General features: G+C 40.1%; 1 protein-coding gene across 1 annotated transcript in view; it reads right to left on the bottom strand.

The window, feature by feature from the left end:
* The window catches only part of NIBAN1 (niban apoptosis regulator 1), a 163,080-nt gene extending 139,675 nt beyond the window's left edge, over positions 1-23,405 (bottom strand). The window contains exon 1 of the mRNA XM_007166954.3: positions 23,174-23,405. Coding sequence (XP_007167016.2) covers positions 23,174-23,228 — 55 coding nt within the window. The 5' untranslated portion in view covers positions 23,229-23,405. The remainder of the gene's footprint in view (positions 1-23,173) is intronic.
* Positions 23,406-23,584: the final 179 nt, after the last annotated feature.

The raw sequence follows: 23,584 nt of genomic DNA on the forward strand, positions 1-23,584 counted from the left end.
AATAGAAGCACTTCTTTTAAAAAGCAGGATCAAAACCAGAATGACTGCTATGGGGGAGGGGGGTGCATTCTCTCCGTTCTTCATATTTTTATAAAAGGGAATCTCGTACAACAGAAAGGAGAAATTGCCTAAAGATGAGCTTAGAGTCCAAGACAAAGAAATGCATTGTTTCTCCTGCCCTGCTTTCTATTGGAGCAACTGACATGCAGTCAAAACTTTTGAGATCTTTGTAAAAATGCGGCAGCTCTCGGAATTAAATGAGTTTAAGAAAATTTATACAGGCAAAATGCATTAGTAATAGCAAATGATGCTATGAAGTTAGGTGCTGTAGTAAAAAGAAGTCTGGCTTTAGATACAGAAGGACAAATACTGTATGATTCCACTTCAGTGAGGTACCTAGAATAGGCAATTCATAGACAGAAAGTAGAATAAAGGTTATTATTTAATGGGCACAGAGTTTGCATTGGGAATGATGAAAAAGTTTTGGGTGTGTAGATAGGGGTGATAGTTACACAACATTGTGAATGTACTTAATGCCACTGAATTGTACACTTACAAATGTTTACAATGATAAATACTGTATTATGTATACTTTACCAAAATAAAAAAATAAAAGATGTCTGGCTTTGACCAGACAGACCTGGGTTTGAATCCTAGGTTCTTATAGATTGAGAGCTCCCTTCTTTTTGTTTTTTTTTCTTATCAAAGTATAGTTGATTTACAATATTATATGTGTCTGGTGTACAACATAGTGATTCAATATTTTTATATATTATACTCCATTTAAAGTTATTAAAAAATAATGAATAGGACTTCCTTGGTGGCGCAGTGGTTAAGAATCCGCCTGCCAATGCCGGGGACACGGGTTCGAGCCCTGGTCGGGGAAGATCCCACATGCTGTGGAGCAACTAAGTGTGTGCCACAACTACTGATCCTGCACTCTACAACCCGCGAGCCACAACTACGGAGCCCGTGTGCCACAACTACTGAAGCCCGTGTGCCTAGAGCCTGTGCTCTGCAACAAGAGAAGCCACCACAATGAGAAGCCCATGCACCGCCACGAAGAGTAGCCCCCGCTCGCCACAACTAGAGAAAGCCCACGTGCAGCAACGAAGACCCAACACAGCCAAAAATAAATAAATAAATTTATTTTTAAAAAAATAATGAATATATTTCTTTGTGCTATAATATATCCCTTCTTATATACACAGGAGCCTGACTGCTGACCAAAGGCCAAAGACCAGGGAGAACTGGCTGGGGCTGGGCAAAAGAGGTGACAGAGGGCCTGATCCAGGAGCTAAGTGTGAGCCAAGAGGCAGAGGGTGGAAACTAGGAAGAATTCAGTTCTAGCACAATTCACTAAGAAAATAATAATCCAAATATGCATAGATTGGCTTTAGGAGATAATGAGTTTCCTGTTACTGGAGGTATTGAAAGCTCCTCACAGCCTTATAAGGGCATTCAAGCATAAGATGACCCTTAATAACTTTTAAATTCCCTTCCAAAGGGGTAAGCAGGTGATGTTTATTCCTTTACCATAATCTCCTTAAACTATGGGACATATACAGTGATGCCCCCAAATAATGGTGAAGTGGAAAAATAATGGGGATGGAAAAAGAGCTCTCAGATTATTTGGTTATTCAACCTACTCCTGGATAAGTACAATCAAGATATTCAAGAATATGCAGCAAGAAGAAAATATCCTTAAAAATAAGAATTGCCAAATACAATAATTACTATTAAATATGCCTATGGAATTTTTTTTCAAGAGATCTTTAGGTATACATGGTGCTTAGAAAGGTGCTTAGAATGGTGCTTAGAATTCAGATACATTTCTGTCTGAAAAAGGTCTGGAGATTCAGTTAACTCCAGTTCAAAGCAATTATTTATTCATTTATTCATTTCATTCAATAAATAAGTTTTGAGGACATATCATGGAATACAAAGGGGGTAGGAAAATGCATAAGTAAAATTTCTCCTCCCAAGAGCTCGGATTACTTACTGCTAGAAATTCAGTGTGGGTGATACACTGTGCATCTATTATGCCTTTTGTTTTGTTTTGTTTAATTTATTTATTTATTTATCTTTGGCTGTGTTGGGTCTTCGTTTCTGTGCGAGGGCTTTCTCCAGTTGTGGCAAGCGGGGGCCACTCTTCACCGCGGTGCGCGGGCCTCTCACTATCGCGGCCTCTCTTGTTGCGGAGCACAGGCTCCAGACGCGCAGGCTCAGTAATTGTGGCTCACGGGCCCAGTTGCTCCGTGGCATGTGGGGTCTTCCCGGGCCAGGGCTCGAACCCGTGTCCCCTGCATTGGCAGGCAGACTCTCAACAACTGCGCCACCAGGGAAGCCCATGCCTTTTGTTTTAAAGCTATAATTTAAAATTTTTTTCACACTCTTTGACACCCAAGAAGTACTTCTAAGAGAATAATCAGAGATGCACATAAATATTAATGCATTAGGATGCTCACTAAAAATTTATTTTTTTTTTAAATTTATTTATTTATATTTATTTTTGGCTGTATTGGGTCTTCGTTTCTGTGCGAGGGCTTTCTCCAGTTGCGGCGAGCGGGGGTCACTCTTCATCGCGGTGCGCGGGCCTCTCACTGTCGCAGCCTCTCCCGTTGCGGAGCACAGGCTCCAGACAGGCAGACTCCAGACGCGCAGGCTCAGTAGTTGTGGCTCACGGGCCTAGTTGCTCCGCGGCATGTGGGATCTTCCCAGACCAGGGCTCGAACCCGTGTCCCCTGCATTGGCAGGCAGATTCTTAGCCACTGCGCCACCAGGGAAGCCCAAAAAATTATTTTTAATAATAAAAATTTGAAAATGACATGTCCCACAAGAGGAGAATGGTTAAATAAATTATAGGCTATAATTTACAGAAGCTGATATCATCCACAGCCAATAAAACATGCTTTAGAAGAACATTTGGTGATAGGAGAATTGTTTGTGGCATAATGTGGAGTAGCAGTACACAGACTTGCGTGCGCAATACGACCCACAGAGATGGCACACTGCACTTCTCTCTCAAAATGAAGCAGTAATTAATTTTGTGATAATGCTGTCCTTCAGAGTAACTATGAAAACTGAACTAGGATGGTACTAAGGGGCATGAATTGCACCTATTCAAGTGTAAAATCACAAGTTAGAATTTAAGTCTCAGTTCGTAATCTGGAAATTGGGGATGATAATATTTGTAGGAAATTATGTATAACTGAGTTTGGGTCCCTGCTCTGACACAGACCAGCCATATATACGGCTCTAGCACCACCAGGCAGACAGCACCATCACCATCACTACTGCCATCATCATTATTGAGTGGAGGCCAAAAAAGAAGCAATAAAGAGATAATTCAATGGAGTGTTTATTTAAAACAACTCAATCAAGACAATGATTTTTTTTTTTTTTGTAATTTATTTTATTTTTGGCTGCATTGGGTCTTCGTTGCTGTGCACGGGCTTTCTCTCATTGCGGCGAGTGGGGGCTACTCCTCATTGCGGTGTGCGGGCTTCTCACTGCAGTGGCTTCTCTTATTGCAGAGCGTGGGCTCTAGGCGCGTGGGCTTCAGTAGTTGTGGCACACGGACTCAGTAGTTGTGGCTCGCAGGCTCTAGAGCGCAGGCTCAGTAGTTGTGGCGCACAGACTTAGTTGCTCTGTGGCATGTGGGATCTTCCCAGACCAGGGCTCGAACCCGTGTCCCCTGCATTGGCAGGCAGATTCTTAACCACTGCGCCACCAGGGAAGTCCCCAAGAGAATGATTTTTTTATCTGCTTTATCTCCAAAATAGTTTTTTAAAATCAAGGGTTATAGGGGAGTGATCAAGGTTACCAGTGAAGAGGAATCTTCATTAATTTAGAAGTTGATGGTCTCATGATTGACTACCTATTAGCTTGATGCTGAACAAGGAATCTGAGCCTGTTGGTGAAAAGGTGCACAATTTTTTTTTCAGGTCATCCAGCACTGTTTAGCCTTGTAAGATGAAATTTGCAAAAGATAACTGAATAATAAGAAAGAGTAACGTAATTTATTCCCCACTGTAATTTACTCCACATTCTTAAGAAGGCAGGCCATGGACACACTGCCTTTTCACTCCATCATTCTCCTGATATGTACTAGGGGCCATTAACCTAGGTAAGAAGATGAATTACTAGACACGATTATGCATGCCTTCAGCAGCCCATGAAATGTACCCGAGAACAATAAAGATATCTGATGACCTGTCAGGGAGATGTTTATGGAAATGAGAACATCATGATTACACTTTTGCTTGTTCATCTAAAGGCTATCATGATATATAGATGGAAAAATTTCACTTGCTCAGTAACATCACAAATAAGAAGCTGGTTTCAGATTAGGATATGCTAGAAAGGAAAATTTATGACCGAATTCCTAGTTCAGCAGTAAAAGAGGACAATAATGGACATAAATCAGCATCCAAGCTTATTTCCGTGGAAAACAATAATTTCATTAGATGACAGTTCTTACTGCTCTTCTGAAATTATAGTATTTGGCACTAAAAATTATTTGTAATCTCGGAAGTAAAATATATTTAAATATATGTATCATCAGCAACTTTCTGCTCTTAAATAATAAATGATATTTCTGACTGGAATTCAACAACCTGCAAGGTATCCATGAGAATTAAGACAAAAAGAGGATGAAGCAACTGATATCAAGCCATAAAAAGCAAACTCCTTTTGGGAGCAGGAACTCAATTAGGTTATTCTGAAGCCCAGCCTCTTCCTCTCATGGCAATACAGTGACACTGTTAAGAGCAGGGCCTTGGCTTCAGAGGGAATTCCAACCACTAAATAACACACATGTGGCCTTAACCTCAGACATAATCTCCCTGGGCCTCAGTCTTACCATCTGCAAAATAAGCATGATAATAGTACCTTTCTCAGAAAGTTATTGTGACGATTCAAATGAGATAATGTGTATAAGTTCTTAACATAGTGCCTGGCAGGTAATTAAAGGCTTACAAAACAGAAACAGAGTCACAGACGTAGAAAACAAACTTATGGTTACCAGGAGGGTCAGGGGGGGAGGGATAAATTAGGAGATTGGGATTGACATATACACACTACTATATATAAAATAGGTAACTAATAAGGACCTACTGTAGAGCACAGGGAACCCTACTCAGTACTCTGCTAATGACCTATATGGGAAAAGAATCTAAAAAAGAGTGGATATATGCATATGTATAACTGATTCACTTTGCTGTACACCTGAAACTGACACAACATTGTAAATCAACTATACTCCAATAAGAATCTTAAAACAAACAAACAAAACAACAGTTATTATTAGAGGAGACATTCATTGTCTATCTGATATCTCCACTTGGATCTCAAACATAGCATGTCCAAAAATGAACTCTTCACTCTCAAATGTGTTTCCCTCAGTCTTCCCTGTTTCAGTAATTTGCAACTCCATTCTTTATGTTGCTCAGGTCAGAAATCTTGGAGGTGTCCTTGAAGCCACTTTCTTTTCCTCCTATACCATAGACCTCATCAGCAAATCCTAGCAGGTCTACCTTCAAAATGTACTTATAACGCAACTACTTCTCACTACCTCCAGCTACCCCCTAGTCCAAGCCTTCCCTAACCTGGATCACAGATCTAGCTTCCTAATTAACCTCCAGCTTTCTCCCTTTTCCCTCTTACAGTCTGTTCTCTACACAGGAGTCAGAAAAATCAGATTATTTCACCCTTCTGCTCAAAACTCCCCATGGTGTCTCTTCTCATTCAGAGTAAAAGCCCAAGTCCTTACAGTAGCCTGCAAGTCCCTCTGTGACGTTGCCCCACCTACCCCCTGCCCTCCATCTTCCATTAGCACTCATTGCTCATTCCTCTCTAACCACACTGGCTTCCCTGCTGTTCCTAAGGCAGGATAAGCTCCTTTCCAAATTCAAAGCTTTCGAACTTGCTCTTCCCGCTGCCCAGGATGTATCTCCCCGAGATATTCCTGTATCTCGCTCTAGCACTTCATTCAAATGTCAGAGAGGGCTTCCCTGGCCCCTTATCTGAAGTAGCACCCCTCATCACACCCTCCTCTTCTCTGTTCTTATGTTTCTCCAAAATACTCATTACCACATGCCATCTTATTATTTGTTTATTTTTCCCCACCAATACCTCCATGATGAAGTCCCTCAAGAGCAGTTTAGTGTGTTTTGTTCATCTCAGTTCATGAAACAGGGCACATTCTATTTGATGACTAAAAGGAAAGATACACAGTGAATGCCTCACCAGAAGAAATAGGTCTGTTCCGTGACATTTTATAAGTTCATCCTAAGTAAGATTCTTTAGCGAGACTTAATCAATTATATGACTTGTTTCACTAATAGGAAAACTGAGGCCTAAAGACAAGCCCAAAGTCACATGGTAAGTGTTAGAACCAGGACTCAAACAAGTTCTTCTGTACCAAGTGTCATGCACTTGTCCCTAAAGTCCATGCTTTCTATTGAGTATGGAGCATGCCGCAGTCTCAACTCCATGAATTATAGAAAATGTGCATCAGTTCAGTTCTGGTTCTAACTGGCTGACTAAGGATTTTAAGGGAAAAGACTTTATATGCTGTACAGTTTATTTAACACCTTTTACTTTGGTTTTAGAATAAATAAGATAAACTATTGTAAATGATAAAACAGCTAACAGTTCAGAGTCTAAGTCCCTAAGAGTGTTAAGTATTTTGCAAGGATTAGCACAGTGAATCCTTACAACCTCCATCTGGGGCAGTACTATGATCCCCATTTTACTGTTGAAGAAACGAAGGTCAGAGGAGGTTAGGTAACTTTAAAAGCTTGCACAGCTAGAAAGTGACAGGCCAGAAGCTGAACTAGTAGTCTGCCTGCAGAGCCAATGTTCTGTTGAATCACAAAAGTTGCAGAGGTAACATGTTTGATGAAAGTTTTATAAGGATTTATCTGCTCTGTAAGTTCATTTTATTTTATTTTCCTGAAAATGGAACAGATACATATTATAAATACCATTTTGAAAAATTTTATTACAAACTTAGTCTTACACTCATTTGCAAAATATATCATTTCTCCTTTTAATTCACAATGCAAAGTTGAAAAAATATCCCTAGAGAAACAATGAGTTTGGCTCTCAACACATCTCAAGACGTCAAATATTTTCATAAAAACTGTACAGAGACACTAAGAGTTTGTGCTCTCTTTCTCAGACATCCATTGATGTCAATAACTGTGATGATCTGAAATAAGCAAAGTAGTTACGGTGTGCCTCAAGAGTTTCTCATGAAAGTGCCACAGAACAATACTGAAGAGAGGAAGTGCCAAAACATGAAACATGTTGGTAAATGGGTCACCAAGTTGTCATGGGTCAAGAGGCATTCCTTACGGCTCTTCCAGAACTTACAATTCTAGGGACCACTGAAAATGCAGAGAAATGCAAGTTTAGAGACATCCCAGAGTCTAGGTGACATATAATACTTTCCAAAGAGTGTTGAGTAAGAGGACTATTTATTTCAATTGCAACAGCAAATTATATGATTCAAGAAGCACTTACATTTTCTTAAATTCCTAAAAGGGGAAAAAATGATTTATTGGCAATGCATCATTTAAGGTAAGGGTTTTTTGTCTAAACTCTTATCTTAAATATTATTTAAATACACAATGGCCCAAATGTGATCCTATGAAAACTGGTGCATCATAGAGGGAGAAGGAGCTGGAGGAAGGAAAAAACCCGGGGGAAGGAATATTCTGGAACAAAAAGGTCAGTAAAGACTCAAGACATCCTCTTAAATTTGGCTATAGAATCCACAGTGGGAGCCAAGAAGAGAAAACGGGAGAAAAGAAAATGAAGCCCACCATTTAGTTCTTTTAATTGCTCTCCACTGTGCTCCCTCCTGGCTGGAAGAAAGGGGTGATCATGTTAAGTACTAGGGTTCCACATGTTTCCATTCCTTTAACACAAAATCCAGAAGAGATGAGAATAGTGTAGCATTTCTTTATGAGCTTAAACATTCAACAGAGGGAAATACAGGGGGGAAGAATGATCTCAGGGCTCCTTTTATCTGGGATCATGAGGGAGGAAGTCAAGTATGAGCCAGTCTGTCTGCCCACCTGTGCCTGCAATTCTTCAGTAGCAAGAGGAAGCTGTACTTAAGGTTTAAACCTGGGGCTGAACAAGACATCAGATTGAAAGAAGAAACTTGCCATTTTCAGGATTTTATGTATAACTCTGAATTAGAGTGTATTCTGGTATGGACTGGAAACTTAGAGATTTTTGGATAGGTTTGGTTTGACTGAAATACCATGGACTATGAAAAGAGCTCTGTCCCAGGAGTGTGGGGACCTGAGTTCCAGCCCCACATCTGCCATTACTAGCTATGCAGATAGGAGCAACTCAGTCTCTCAGATCACAATAAAGTGATCGGGTTAGATGTTTGTCTCTAAGGTCCCTTGCAGTTCTGTGAATCTTTATTCAAGAGTAGGAGCCTAAAAGAATTATGTGAGCCATAAACATGAGTCTCAAATGTAATTTGAAGTTTTCTAGTAGCAGGTTAAAATTTTTAAACGGATTGGATTAATTTTACTTTATATTTAATGTATTTTATTTATATATGTATTTAACCCAGAAGGACCCAAATAGTATCACTTCAATATGTAATTGCTATTAAATAATATTACTAAGATATTTTACATTCTTTCCTTTGTACTAAGTCTTCAAAACTCGATGTGTATTTTGTACTTGCATCATATCTTTATTTGGACTAGCCATATTTCAAGTACTCAATAGTCAAGTTTAGAGGGCTTGAGCTTTTCTTACCTAAAGATAAAGATATAGCTTATCTTCAAAGTGAGATTACATTGAAAGTAGAAAAGCTATTCATTAAAATGTTAGGGTCAACATATTGAAGAGATGTAAGGGAAGATGTGACCAACAAAGGGATTGGACTTTTGATGGTAATTGCCAAATGGAAAGATACAGAAGGAGGCTGTGTCATGTGGAAATTCAAGGGTTAGACAGAAATGATGTATGCCACCTCCAGGCCTAATAAAATGTTTGCACCTAATTCACCACTGTCCCTCTTCTCTTATCTAGACATATGCAGGTGTTCCGTTAAGGTCTATGTGGACCTCCAGGCATAATAAAATGTTTGCACCTAATTCACCACTGTCCCTCTTCTCTTATCTAGACATATGCAGGTGCTCCGTTAAGGTCTATGTGGACCTCCAGGCATAATAAAATGTTTGCACCTAATTCACCACTGTCCCTCTTCTCTTATCTAGACATACGCAGGTGCTCCGTTAAGGTCTATGTGGCCATAAGAATAATGGAGCCACCAGATCAGGGGTTCCTAATCTGGGGTCTATGGATGTTTATGGGATCTTCAGATAGAATTCAGGGAGTCCAAAAGTTGAATGAGGGTAAATAACAGCTTTATTTTTATTAACTTTCAACTCAAATTCAGCATTTCCTTCAATTATGAATGTAGGCAAACCACAGTAGAATTTAACAGTACTTGTGACCTCATCCTCAACAGAGATCACAGATGTCTTCTTAGCACATTTCATTAACTGCATATCATACAATAGCACTTCATCAAAGTGACAGCAGTTATTAGACCCACCACGAGACCTTGTCATTGACTGCATTAATAAAGAAGCACATATATTATTATGTCACAGATTTTTAATGTATTTCGATATCTGTATTTCAATAAAATTGGTTTATTTTGTAAGCCTGTGTATTTTTTTTAATTTAAACATATTATTCTGAGAAGGGGTCCATAGGTTTCACCAGACTACCAAAAGGCTCCATGGCACAATGCACTAGAGGGAAAGACTCTGGGTCCTTGAATGACCCCAATCCCCTTCTCCATCCCACACCAAATCACACTGGATTGTGTAATGAGTGAGAAATAAATCGTTATCATGTCAAGCCACTGTGATTTGAGGAATGTTAGTTTCAGCAGTTAGCCCACTCTAATGTACAACTGAAATGTGGCTTCAGGCCAATGCCAACTGGTTACAACTGTGACCAGATTCCATACACTGAAGAGACAGGCACTGGCAGTTACAAGCTGGTAAACTGGGTCTCAAAAAAAAAAAAGAAGACCCTCCCATGGCTGATTGATTGATTGATTTTTGGCTGCTTGGGTCTTCGTTGCTGCGCGCAGGCTTCCTCTAGTTGCGGCGAGCGGGGGCTATTCTTTGCTGCAGTGCGCAGGATTCTCATTGCAGGGGCTTCTCTCGTTGCAGAGCACGGGCTCTAGGCACGCGGGCTTCGGTAGTTGTGGCACATGGGCTTAGTTGCTCCACGGCATGTGGGCTCTTCCTGGACCAGGGCTCGAACCCGTGTCCCCTGCATTGGCAGGCAGATTCTTAACCACTGCGCCACCAGGAAAGTACCCCCATGGCTGATTTTAAACTACCAATATGATGTCACTGAACTCTGAATTAGGAAGGATGCCCAGCCAGCGTGAGTTGACTCCTGGAACATCACTGGGACTACTCTCCCTATGACATTTCCTAGAACGGTGTCTTGCTATCACCCCCCCTGGTTGAAGGGGAGAGGTGTGTGCAGAATCTTGAGAATAGTTGTTTAAAGGCTCCTATTTAAATCATCGTATCTGACTTTTTCATGATGAATAAATAAAGCAGAATACCTTAGATGCAGTAATTTGTACATTCAACAAGCTGTTGAAAAGAATCTAATTAGTACTAATTACAATACTAGAGTGTCCCAACAAATTATAATGCCATTGTTTCTGTAGAGGCATTGTGTTTAAACACTCTGAAACATTAATTAGTCTACAGAACAAATGTGGGAGATAGGTATTATTCAGCAGTGTCTGAAAGCCAATTATTTACTCTGGGAAAGCCTGATGCTGTTCCTGATAGTAAAAAAAATTGATTATCATAATAGTAGGATCGGGAAATTCCATAATTATATGACCTTCATTTCTGACCTTCCTTTATTTCACTGGGCATTACTGCTGTCCCCATTTTACATATGAAAAACTGAACACTGCCAGTTGACAGATCCAAAATCTACAGAGAATCCAGCTTCAGATTCAGCAAGTCCTCAGGAGATTATCATGCCTATTTTTCAAATTTGAAAGCTCCATTTATGAGTCTTTTGTGCCTTACTTCCCAAATATAAATATTTTCTTTTATAATGAAGAAGTTGTTTAAAGGCACCATTTTATTACAGTTTTAAAGTGACCTACAATGCCTGCTTTCACCTATTTGTAAATTCCCTACTATGTTTTGCTAACATTTAGACAAATTTTACTTTCTGGATTAAGCTATTTATAATCTCATCCACTAAAAATATTCACTTCAAAAAAAAAGTCAAATCATTTGGGGTTAAGATATGGAATCAAGGGTTTAGTAAATGTTTCAAGGGATAAATTACTGGCTTATCTCATTTAAAGTTAATAAGTGACTGTTCAAATCTTATCAAGCTGATGCTCCTTTCCATCAGAAAGGAGCTATGTGGACAAGAAAAAGCTATGTGGACAAGATTTGTAATTTCTGGAAGAACATTTGATATTCCATTGCTTATTCTCTGAGAAATTTACTTGCCTGGAACATAGTAGGCACTCAATAAATATTAGTGTTTAATGCTGTTATTATTATTATCATTCCTCAGACCAGGAGTTATCATTTTTAGTTAAGAATTGACATCCCAGTTGATATGCACAGGTCTTAGTTATACTCTAAAATTATCTGCTTTAAATTTAAATAGTACAATATATGTATATGTATAGCTGATTCACTTTGTTATAAAGCAGAAACTAACATACACACAAAAAAGTTAATAAAAAAAAGTTAATAAGCATAAAAAAAATTTTAATAGTACATTTCAATTAATGTTACTAATTTAATTCTTCTTTACAATGAAACCATTTAAAATATTTATACTCCAGATATTACACAATATTATTACCATTGCTAGTAAAATTTACCTTTATTCTAACTCTAAGCCTACATCTGTTTTGTTTAGGCCATTATTCAGACATACCTAACTCACTCAGCATGACTTACATAGGAAATAATTTTTAAAACAAACATGTTCACTCGAAATTGGGAAAACTTCTGAGTTCTTTTGAGCTAATCATAGAAATTGTCACTTACCCTATGTGAGCCCCAGAGGTAATGGTACGTGACCACTACTAACAGTGTCCTTTTCAAAAGAAAATCCACAATTTCCCTTCATTTCTGAGTTGATCCTGCTCATCTGTCCCGGCCCCAGACCAGCACCATCTCAGCAGTTCTTCATGAATATCTGCTCTGCTCCTCTCCCAAATCTATTGAGAATGTTGGTAGCAGGTAGTACAGCTACATTCTCCAACAGATGTTCCAACAGACTTCAAAAACACAGTATACATATTGTTCTTTCCTAGAGACTGGAGACAGGAATTATTATTTCTATCTTCCATTTCTCTCCTCATTGTGTTCATGTTTTCCTCTACTTTAGGAAATGGAACATATTTATAAAAACTGTCTTAACATCCTTGTCTGCTAATTTCATCATGTCTGTAATTCCTAAATCCATTCTATTGAAGGATTTATTTCCTTTGAGTTATGAATATTTTCCCGCTTCTTCATTTGCCTGGTTATCTTTGATCAGATTCTGGGTATTGTGAATTTTACATTGTTGAACGTATATTTTATTGTATTCCTATAAAGAATGTTGGACTTTGTTCAGGCATGCAGTTAAGTTACTTAGGATCAGTCTGATCCTTCTGAGGTTTGCTTTTACATTTTTTATTAGACAGGTCCAGACAAGTGTTAACGTCTAGGGCTAATTTCTGTTCACTACTACAATGCCCTATGTAATAGAAGGTCTTTCTGTTTCATTTTGTTGTTGTTGTTGTTGTTGTTTTAAGGTCTTTTTGTTTTGGATGATGGGAACGTAAACTATTCCCAGCCCTGGATGAGCGCCACGAATTGACTCTATAAAACCAGATACACATGATCTTCTATTCTAGAAAATGGTCTTGTATTATTTTTTTGCTAATTTTCTCCTCTTCATTTTCTTTGTTCTCTATTTCCTAGGACTTCTGTGAGTCAGATATTGAAATTTTTGGAATGACCCTTGAATTTTTTTTATTATTGCCTCTTCTATTTTCCATATTTAGATCTTTTTGTTCTATTTTCTCCAAGATTTTCTCAACTTTGTTTTCCAGAGCAACGATTGGATTTTTAAATTTCTTGATCATTAGATTTTTAATTTCCAAGAGATATTTCTTATTCTATCATTGTCATTTCTTCATTGCATCCTGAACTTGTTTTCCAAACTCAATACTTCTCTTATTTTTTAGGATATTCACTATAGTAAAAATTTGTTTTTCTCCTTTCATTCATTTATTAAGCAAATATTTATTGGTAACAAACCATATACCAGACACTGATCTCTCAAAACAAAGACCCTGCTCTCGTGGAGGTGAAAGTGCTGATAGGCAGGCAATAAAAAACTAACAAATAAATATATTTTATGTCTGTTAGTAATAAGTGCTATGAGGAATCCCCTCCATCAAAAACCTTTCCCTCTTGCTCACTACATTCCATCCATACCACCCTTTCTTCAATTCCTTCAGGTTCCTTCTCCTCTTCCCTTTCTATACACTGTTCTCTCTACTCAAAATATTCTTCCCCATCCTCCTGAGCACTATATCTTAAGTATATCTCATCTCCTTGCTCTATCACTACCATCAGTTTTCTGTCTCAATACCCTTTTTACTCCGTTCATAACATTTATCAAAACTCGTAATGTTGGTTACTTACCATTTAATAGCCATTCATGCTTCTTCCTTGCCAAGTGAGCCTTATTTTGTTCAGGTGTCCCTATAGCCATGTGCTTCAGTGAGGATAGGGCCCAGCCCCAGGCAGGGGTGAATCTGGATTAGTCTAACCAAATCATGATAATTCCATACTCTTTCCAGTGATAACTTAGGAAGGAATGTGTGATGCTGTTCTGATCAGTGGGATATAAAGGCAAGTCTGCTTGTAAGGCATCTGGAGAAGGTTTGTTCTTATAAAGAGACTCACAGAATAGATAGTCCTCTTCTCGGCCTCTGGGACATTGCTTTACTTAAGAACGTGATATCTTTTGCTACTCTAGTCATCTTTCAACCATAGGAGAGCTAGCCCACAGAGAGTAGAAAGATAGAAATAAGCTGACCTTTGATGATATCGCTGAGCCACTAAAGTAGTCCTACCTTCATGTTTCTTTATGTTCCCACGAGCTCTACTTGAGAAATCTACTAGATAATGAGCTTCAAACACCAATGAGACATCAACATAAGGACTGATGTATTCAGTAATACTTACTTGGAAAACAAAGATTAAATGAGAAAAAAAGAATATAATATAATGGTTATATGCCCTGATATAGTAAAATCATAAAATAAAATTGGGGGAGAATTGGGATAGCATATACAAAAATTTTGTTACTAATTCTTAAATCAGCTTGTTCAACAGTTTTCTACAATCATAATTGATGGTGGTAGTATTCACATTATTCTCTGAAATAGTTGTATATATTAAGTGGGATAACATAGATAACAATTTGAGGATATTTAATTCTACCATCTATTGTGTCTTTGAGAACCAAGAAAAAGGAGATACAAATATAATGTAGGAGATATACCTTTTTTTCCACAGTTCTGTCCACTAAAAAGGTCCAGAAATGGTCCAGAATGGCCAATCCAGTCATAGCAATGAGCCTCTCTAGGCCCAAACTGTCTTCTTGAATACCATTTTCCACTAAAAGGAACCAGGGATTCTTGTAGATATTGCTTATTCCAAGTATGGAATAGGAAATAAATGTGATGAACCAAGAACATCTTGACCTACTGGAAGGCAAGGAAGCTATCAAATACTACTAGGGTAATTTCAAAAGGACTCAGGAGCCAACTTAAGAGGCTTTCATTGCCAATGATGGGAAATTTGGGCTTCAACAAGGATAAGAATTACAATGGAATTCATAAGTTTACAATGATATTTTTTAAGTTAATTGATCACCTTCAGGGGATGACAGGAAACCAACAAATTATCTTGAAAACTGGTAAATAAAATGAAAGGGTAAAGTTTTTATCCTGCCTTTCCTATATGAACTATCATATGAGGCAACCAAATAGTAAATAAGGAAAGTATCACTCTATAAAACTATTCCAGCTAATAAGTGAAAACAAAGTGACATAATTAGAATATCACCATTCTTCAATCCCAGTGAATTAATGGGTCCTGGCAATGAGCATCAATAACCGCTAACATAACAAAAAGAGACAACCAAATGTTAGGTGCCTCCAAATGAAGAACACAGCACCACCTATAGCCTTGACAAAAGTATTAATCCTCAGTCTGATCACATCTCAGTATCTCTCTGTCGATTTGTAGAAAATACAGGAGAAATGCGTGGAACTGCACCATGAACAAATTTCAGACTGTGGAAAACCCTACATGTCCAATAGCCCAGATCTGTCAACAGATCATTTGCAAGTAAAAGTCAGAGACGTAAGGGAAAACTGTAGATTAAAAGAAACTTAAAAAGATATTTTTATAATGGGCAAGACTAAACTATAGTGTTTAAAAATGCATTGTTGGATGATAAAACTATAGGAAATATAAGAAAGTCATTACTATAAAATCTAGGATGAGTAATGTGGTCATCTGTTACATTGGCAGCCCCTAACGAACCACAGCTCATGGTATTCATGACTTTGTGACTTTGTATTACTCTCCTCTTGCATCTGAACTGGCCCTGCGACTTGCTTTAACCAATAGAATGTGGCAGAGTAATGCTGTGCTGTCCTAAGGCTAAGCCATAAGAAGCTCTGGCAGCTTCTAGAAGCTTTTGCATTCTTGCAAACCCTGACCTAGCATTTTAAAAGTTTAGGACCCTACTGGAAAGACCATGTAGAAAGTCCACCTGGAGAGACAGCTTACCCAAGTTCAGACCAGCCACCAGCCAATCTGCCAGCTGAATGGACTCACAGGACTGACTACTAGGAAATAAGTAGAATCACCCAGTGGAATCCGAGGCAGATAGCAGAACTGCGAGGAAATAAATAGTTCTTTTAGGAACCAGTATCTTCAGGGGTAGTTTTTTTTGGAGAGACAAAGGGGTCTAAGATTGGGATGGGGTACATGGAGGCTTCTGGGATGGCTAGTAAAGTTCTTCCCATTTCTTGACCTGGGTGGTGGCTACAGGACATTTGCCTTGTAATGATGCACTAAGCTATGCATTTGTTTTGCATGGTTTTGAAGCCTATGTTTTATTTTTAAATAAAAGAAAAAAAAATCCACATGGTTTGGCATAGAAACTTTTACTCTTTTTCCAAAATTCCTTTAGACTATGGACCTTTTAAAAAGGACTTCAAGGCTCCTAGTAAAAAACTATTGATTTGTTCTGATCCTATCTACAGCAATATCCAAACAACATCAAGCATAGAAGTATAAACTGCTTTGGGTCTTAGACCTTGCAATTTGCAAAACTGAATTAATTTCTTTCATATATCTAAATCTTTTCTTCTCTCCTGTAAGTGAGAAAAAACATGTAGTACCAAAAAAAAAAAAAGAGGCACTTTTATAAGCTGGCCTGCAATTTCTTATTGGCAGCAACTTGCTAGTCTCTTTTTAAAATGAATTTTCCAGTTTCAAAGGAGAAAATCTGTATTGCATTTGGGACTGTGTGTGTGTGTGTGTGTGTGTGTGTGTGTGTGTGTGTGTGTGTTTTAGTTTGGAACTGTTAGAATTTCAGCCCTCATGTCATATGTCTTACTAAAGTGCTTTTAACAGACTGTGCCAGATGAATTGTGCTCTTTTATTCTTTTGTCTTCCTTTTCATTATTATCCTCACCTCTGACTTCATTTTCCATTTCACAAGGCAAACTGCTGCATGTACCTTTTTTCTTAAAATGGTGTTAGTTAGCTTCACTGACCAAAAATATTAAAATTTCTGATTAGGAGTTTAAAATTCACTGTCATAATGCACGTTGCATATTTTGTAAAACTTTCACAGTGCATTTGTTTTAATTAAATTAGAAACTACTGTCACAAATTGTGCTCCTCCTGTTGCACTTTTTACCTGGGAACCCAGTTCAGATCTTTCCAGAGAACAACAGAGTAAAACCATAATCAGTTCAGTAGTCCACAGCAAAAATAAATAAAAATCACTATTGTCATTTTAGGAGTTACTATTACTAAAGCACCGGTGATGAAGTGATCCTCTTGTAGCCAATGTCCATAGGCAAAAAAAAAGTGTTTTATCAAAACCAGATCTTGATTTAGCATCTGACTCTATGCGTCATCAAAACACAAATTGGGACCAAAGAGGGAAGATCAGTCTTTCTTCCAAAAGCACGGTAGAAAATATTGAATTGTCTCAGCCTAGGGTCTTTATTTTTGATGAATCTAAGAACCTCAATTCACATTAAATTCCCAAAGTCTTGATTTCCATTCGCAAAGACTAAAGGTAGTAAAAAGTAATAGTTGCCACCAGAAATTCCTAATCTGCAATAGTTTTCCTAATGCAAAACTCCTGCCAGCTTCATTAGTAGATTGTCATTTTTTAAATTAAAACATAATGTGGTCAATATACCTTTGTGCATTATTTACACTGGGCCCTCTCCTTCTTCTTTTCTCCCGTCCCTGCTGTTCCCACCTGAGGCACTGCAATTCCTCACTTCTTAGGAGAACCCATTTATTTCTACAAATTAGGAACTGAGACAAATACTAATGGTATAATTCTGACCCACTTCCTACTTTCTTTGGATTAATTTTTCTTGAGGGGGACCTAGTAAGGCAGCACTTAGTGTACTGGCTAGAATGCTTTGGGCCATAAATAACAGAAGAAAATTATATTAGTTAGGATAAGTTTGACTGTGGATAACAGTAATAGCACAGATAACACTAGCTTAAGTAAGATAGAAGTTTATTTCTCCCTTATTATGGTCCAGAGGTAAGTAGTCCAAAGCTGGTATGTAAGTTCTACTACATGAAGTCCTCAGGAACCTAGGCTCCTCTGTCCACTTATTCCACTTTGCATGAATTCCTTCTTAAAGGACAAGCCACAGTCCAAGATGGCTGCCCCAGTCACGTTCGCAATCTAGCCAGCAGTATGGAGGACAGGACAAAGAAAGGCACACCCTTTCCCTTTAAGGTCACTTTCTGGGGACTGCATACAGCACTTCTACCTACATCCCATTAGCCAAAACTCAGTTATATGACCCTATCTAGTTGCAAAGGAGGCTGGGAAATATCTTTATTCTAGGAATTCGTGTGGCCAGCTAACATTTGGAGGTTCTATTATTTTAAAAAGTAAGAGAGAATTATATTAGGGGATAACTAGCAGTCTCTAGCAGCCCAACTCAAAGAGGACTTAGTATCTATCATAACAAGAAGTACTCAAGAGTAGGGCAGGCAATCAGCGAGGTTTGTTGGGCTCCAGCTTCTCCTCTCTGAGACTGCCTCAGCCTGGCACTGCTCCCGGTGTTGCCTATGTCTTAAGCTAGTGCCCCTCCTGCTCATCAAGATAAAAACAGCAGTTCCAGGCATCACATTTCAGATGCAACAAAATCCAAAAGAAGGAGAGAAAGAATACATCTCTTCCCTTTGTCTCCTTTTGAAAAGGGAGGAAAGTTTTCTTAGAAGCAGCCAGCAAAGTTCCCTTCAAGCTTCAATGGACAGGGACTTCCCTGTTGACGCAGTGGTTAAGAATCCACCTGCCAATGCAGGGGACACAGGTTCGATTCCTGGTCCAGGAAGATCCTACATGCCGCAGAGCAACTAAGCCCATGTGCCACAACTACTGAAGCCCGCACGCCTACAGCCCCTGCTCCACAACAAGAGAAGCCACTGCAATGAGAAGCCCATGCACCACAACGCAACTAGAGAAAAGCCCACACGCAGCAACGAAGACCCAACGCAGCCAAAAAAAAAAAAAAAAGCTTCAGTGGCCAGATTTCATCACAATCCCATGCCTTGTATACAGTTGACCCTTGAACATCGGGGGGGGATGGGTGTGAGGAGCGCCCACCCTCTGCACAGTTGGCCCTCCATATATGCGTTCCTCAGTAACTGCAGTTCCTCCATATCTGTGGTTCCACATGCCCAGATTCAACCAACTGTGGATCATATAGTACTGCAGTATTTACTATTGAAAAAACCCTGCATATAAGTGGACCCATGCAGTTCAAATCCATGTTGTTCAAGGGTCAACTGCAATCACTGACAAGAACACACCACCATGATAGGCATGGACCAACCAGCACCCATCTCTCAGAAGCCATAAGTGGGGCTAGCCTCTCTGAAACAGAGGGCTGCCCTAAAAAAATTGGGGCTCTGTTATGAAAGAGGAATGGGGAAAGGATGCTGGGTTGGCATCTAATAGTGTCTACCACACTCCACATCCTAAAATTCCATTACAATATACAGTTGACCCTTGAACAACATATGGGTTTGAACTCTGTGGGTCCACTTACTTTTTTTAATAGTAAATACTACAGCACTACATGATCCACAGTTGGTTGAATCCGTGGATTTGGATCCATGGATAGCAAGGAACCGCAGTTATGGGCTTACTATAAGTTATACACAGATTTTCGACAGTAAAGGGGGTCAGCACCCCTAACCCCCATATTGTTCAAGGGTCAACTGTACTTTTACTAGAGATAAATTGAACTCTAAGATTACATCAGACCAGTTCTTTTGCCCATCTCCTACCAACAAATTACAGCTGAAGAACAAGCAAATGTGTGGACTAATAACTACGCATCTAGGTTGAGTAGACTGCAAACTCCCTATCTTCCATTCACCTGGTCTAGGGAGACTTCACTCCAGACACTATAATCAGCATATATTTCACATACAGCCACCTAAGTTAACCCTTATGGTATAAATATGAGAAAATTCCTCTGAGAGAAATACATGTTGTTTTTAAGCTGAAACTCATTTCTTACTTTATAAGCATCAGATCACTGATGAGTACTTCAGAGGAAGCCGCTTTACAGGTTAGGTGTGGCTGACAATGCGACAGTAAGTCTAGGAGAAGAACAGTTTTCCTGACTGCTATTTGCTGCCACCAGGCCTAGAGGTGTCCTCCAGCATCCCCCAGCCCACTCCAAGAACCCAAGTATCCCTCAGTTCTCAGCCGCAGCATTGATTTTCCAGTACTTTTCCGGCCCTCCACAGGACATATGTGAGAGTTTTCAAGTTTGTTTTCTTTTGATTCATCAACAGTTCAATGGTAATTTTTTAAAGGAAATAAAATTATTGCTTTAACAGGAAAACACTGTGTTTTTTGAAGCTGTAGTTCACTTTTAGGCATACCAAAAGTTTAAAAGGAAAAAAACACAGGGCAGAAAAAAGAGATAAGTGCCCTAAATTGACCACTGATGCCGGGATTGTATGAGCTTTCTTTCTCATTAAAGCAAGATCCTTTTAGGCCACTGCTAAAAGCATTCCTGACGGCTAACAGATGACACTACCCATGTGATTACAAGTTGGTCTTAGTATTGTTTATTAATAGCAACATCTCATCAAGGGAAGTTACCGAAAGACTTCTAGACACATCCCCAAAATGTATTCTGTTGTTAAGAAACATGAGCGCGGTACTAATTTTCAAAACTAACATCTTTAGAGATGAAGTAACTCCTTTAACACTTCTGATGCCCCTTTACCTAGAGATTTACCAAATCTTAAGAAATAATGTACTTTCAAAATATCCATGGGACAAAGATCACTATTAACACAAAGTTTTGAGGCACACAAACCAAATGGCAGCTGTTAAATGATTTGGCCAAAAGTAAGTGCTGATACAGAATCATTAGCCTACTAGAAATACAGCTGCTCATAACACGTACAAGATTAAGTTAGCAAAATTCACACCAAAGGTATTGACTAGTTATTCTCCATGTTGGCAAAGTTTATAAAGCTTGAAAGAAAGTAATTTTCTCAGCTACAGGAGCTTTCAAATCTATAATATTTCACTGGCGGCTGCTTTATGAGAAAGGTCATAAAATCGTGCTTAAACTTTACTGTCATACTTTCAATTGTTCTGCTTACAATTAAATCAAAGTTTGAGAATATTTGTGGGCTAACGGATGGGCAAAGCAGTGAAGACAGGGTTATGGTTTTTTTCAGGGATCTGGGGCTTCAAAACCATCAGGAAATCACAGCCTCATGAACTTCTTTTGCTCATGCACTAACAATTCACAACACCATGCATTTTTCCAGTGCTCTTTTCTCTTTTTGGCAAGACTAGTATTCTCAAATGAGGCAACTTCTCATTTTCTCTGGAGGTATTCTGACTTTAACTCTTCTCTTCCCTCCACCCCTACATACCTTGAAAGTGCCCTCCCAAACAAATAATGAGGAGATATAACTGAACAAGACTAGAGGATACAATGACTGTCACACAATCTGCTTATAGTATTATGCATTCGGAACGCATTTATTACAAGTCCTTCCTGCGTACTAGCTAGCTCATATTTTTGAATGTGTCATAATTTAATTTCAGAATGAAAAAGGTAACACATTTTCTTATCACATGAGTACAATGCTTGTGTCAGCAGCAACATCCATAATAACCATGAAGTCTTCTTCAAGCAAGTTAAACCCCTCACATTGTGGGACTTCCACTGATTACCGTATATGGCCCATGCTGCAACTTGATGTGTTTCTATGTTTTTCAGTGAAACAAAGTTTTATAAAATAAATGCCATAAACATATTTTGCTAATAATTAAATGCAAGTCCCTTCTCACAACGTTCTAGTACATTGTTCTTTCAGTCCCCTGCACATTGGTGTAAATAACAAGCATGTAGCCAAATTTGTAAGATTAAGGCAGACTTGGTTTAGCTCTTTTTCTAATACAAATAAGTCATCCATCTTTTCCCCATCTTAAATAAACGACAGCAAAGGGATACTTGACCAAGTTTTATTCCCTGACAGTATGGGTTGTTGATGATCTTCTACCTCTCAAAGCACCAGAGCAGAGGTCTGGAAAATCAGTTAAATTGCTCTCAAGTGCCCTAATTTGATATCCTTTTTAAATGGTTTTAAATGTTGTGGTGACTGAAAGCAAATTTGGAATAAGGACACTAAATAAATGCTTTCCTCTTAGGAAATGGTTCAGGGGCCAGAAAGAGGTACCAGAAAGAACTTTTTTTTTTTTTTTTTTGCAGAATTAGGGTAAAACCTAGAGTATAATACCTAGTTTAGAAGGTATTTCTAAAGCCAGAAAAACACTAAACTCACAAGATAACCAACTGTTAGGTAGTGGTTGTCGGCAAGGTTTGCGGGGGAGGGAAGAGAAAGAGGCCAGTTACACCTAGGAGATAAAGAATCATGATTTCCTGCAGTTTCAGCTCAGTTTGGGTTTTGTTTTCTTCTGCCCCACACTCTTTACTGTATCACTATATCCCAGAAAGGCTCTCGAATGAGTTTCTCCGCATCAACAACTTTAGCAACTGTTACCCAATATGCCAGTGTTCCTCTTTCAGTTTCCCCCAACCTCCCACCCCCGGGAAGAGAAGGGAACCGCACAACCTGGGAGCCTGATGACACTGTCCTTTCTGCCTCTGATGAAATCATCCCACAAGTGACACTATGAAGCTCAAGTAAAGCTGTGGCCGACGCTGCGTCTTACAAAACCAGGCCAGGGAAATTCTGCCTTATATGCCGGGAATCCCCAGGGGAATCTCTAGAAGCGAGGGGACATCCCCACTGTTCTCTCTGCGGCAAGTTCGGAAAGAGCTCAGAACTGAGTCCAATGCCAGGTACAGGACGGCGAGGTGTTGCTGGGCCGGGGGCGGGGTGTGCAGAACAGACACCGAGGCGGCCCGAGTGGAGGCAGCTGGGTGGTCCTCCTCTCCGCAACCTGCACCTGCGTCTCCCAACCGCCCGGCGGCGCTTCCCTAAGCACCCCCAGCCCCTTCGCCCTGGCTGCCCCGCACCCCACCCGGGGCAGGGCGCGCGGGCCGAGCTGCCGTCCGGTTGCGGGAACCCTGGCTGAGCGTCCGGTGCGCCCCTGTCATCCCCGCGCCCGCCGCTGGAGAGCGGGCCGTGGCGGGCAGGGGCGCCGCGGACGCCGCTCGGGTCGCCCCCTCTGGGGCCAGTGCCCGGGGGCCCAGCCTGGCCCAAGGCTCCGGGTGGACGGGCGTCGCGCTCCGGGAAGCCCCCGGCGGGCGTACCTCGGATGTAGGCGCACTTGCCCTCGTCCAGCTGACTGGAGGCCGAGCCGCCCATGGCGACGGTGCGGGAGAACGCTGAGCGCCGCGGCTGCCCGGCCCAGTCCCCGGGCGGGAGAGACTGACACTCCCGTCGGCGCCCGCTGCCCGCTCCTGGAAGTTGATGCGACGGAGATCTGAGCTCTGCAATTAAAGGGCAAACTTCCTCCAAGAGGCGCGGCCTGCTGGGGCGCCTCCTCCGGGTCCGCGCCCTCTGAGGATCTGTGGGCTGGCCCGGGGCTGTCTTCCCGCCTTCGCTTCACTGGGGAGCTCCGAGGGGATGTCTGGTCTGGAAGGACTACTTCCCGCTTCTTCTCTTCGCTGCCTTCTTATTTTCACCTTGGGGTAAGAGGTCAATTTCCCTAGTGACTGGAA

Source organism: Balaenoptera acutorostrata, chromosome 1 (genome assembly GCF_949987535.1).
Source record: "Balaenoptera acutorostrata chromosome 1, mBalAcu1.1, whole genome shotgun sequence".
Taxonomy (NCBI): domain Eukaryota; kingdom Metazoa; phylum Chordata; class Mammalia; order Artiodactyla; family Balaenopteridae; genus Balaenoptera; species Balaenoptera acutorostrata.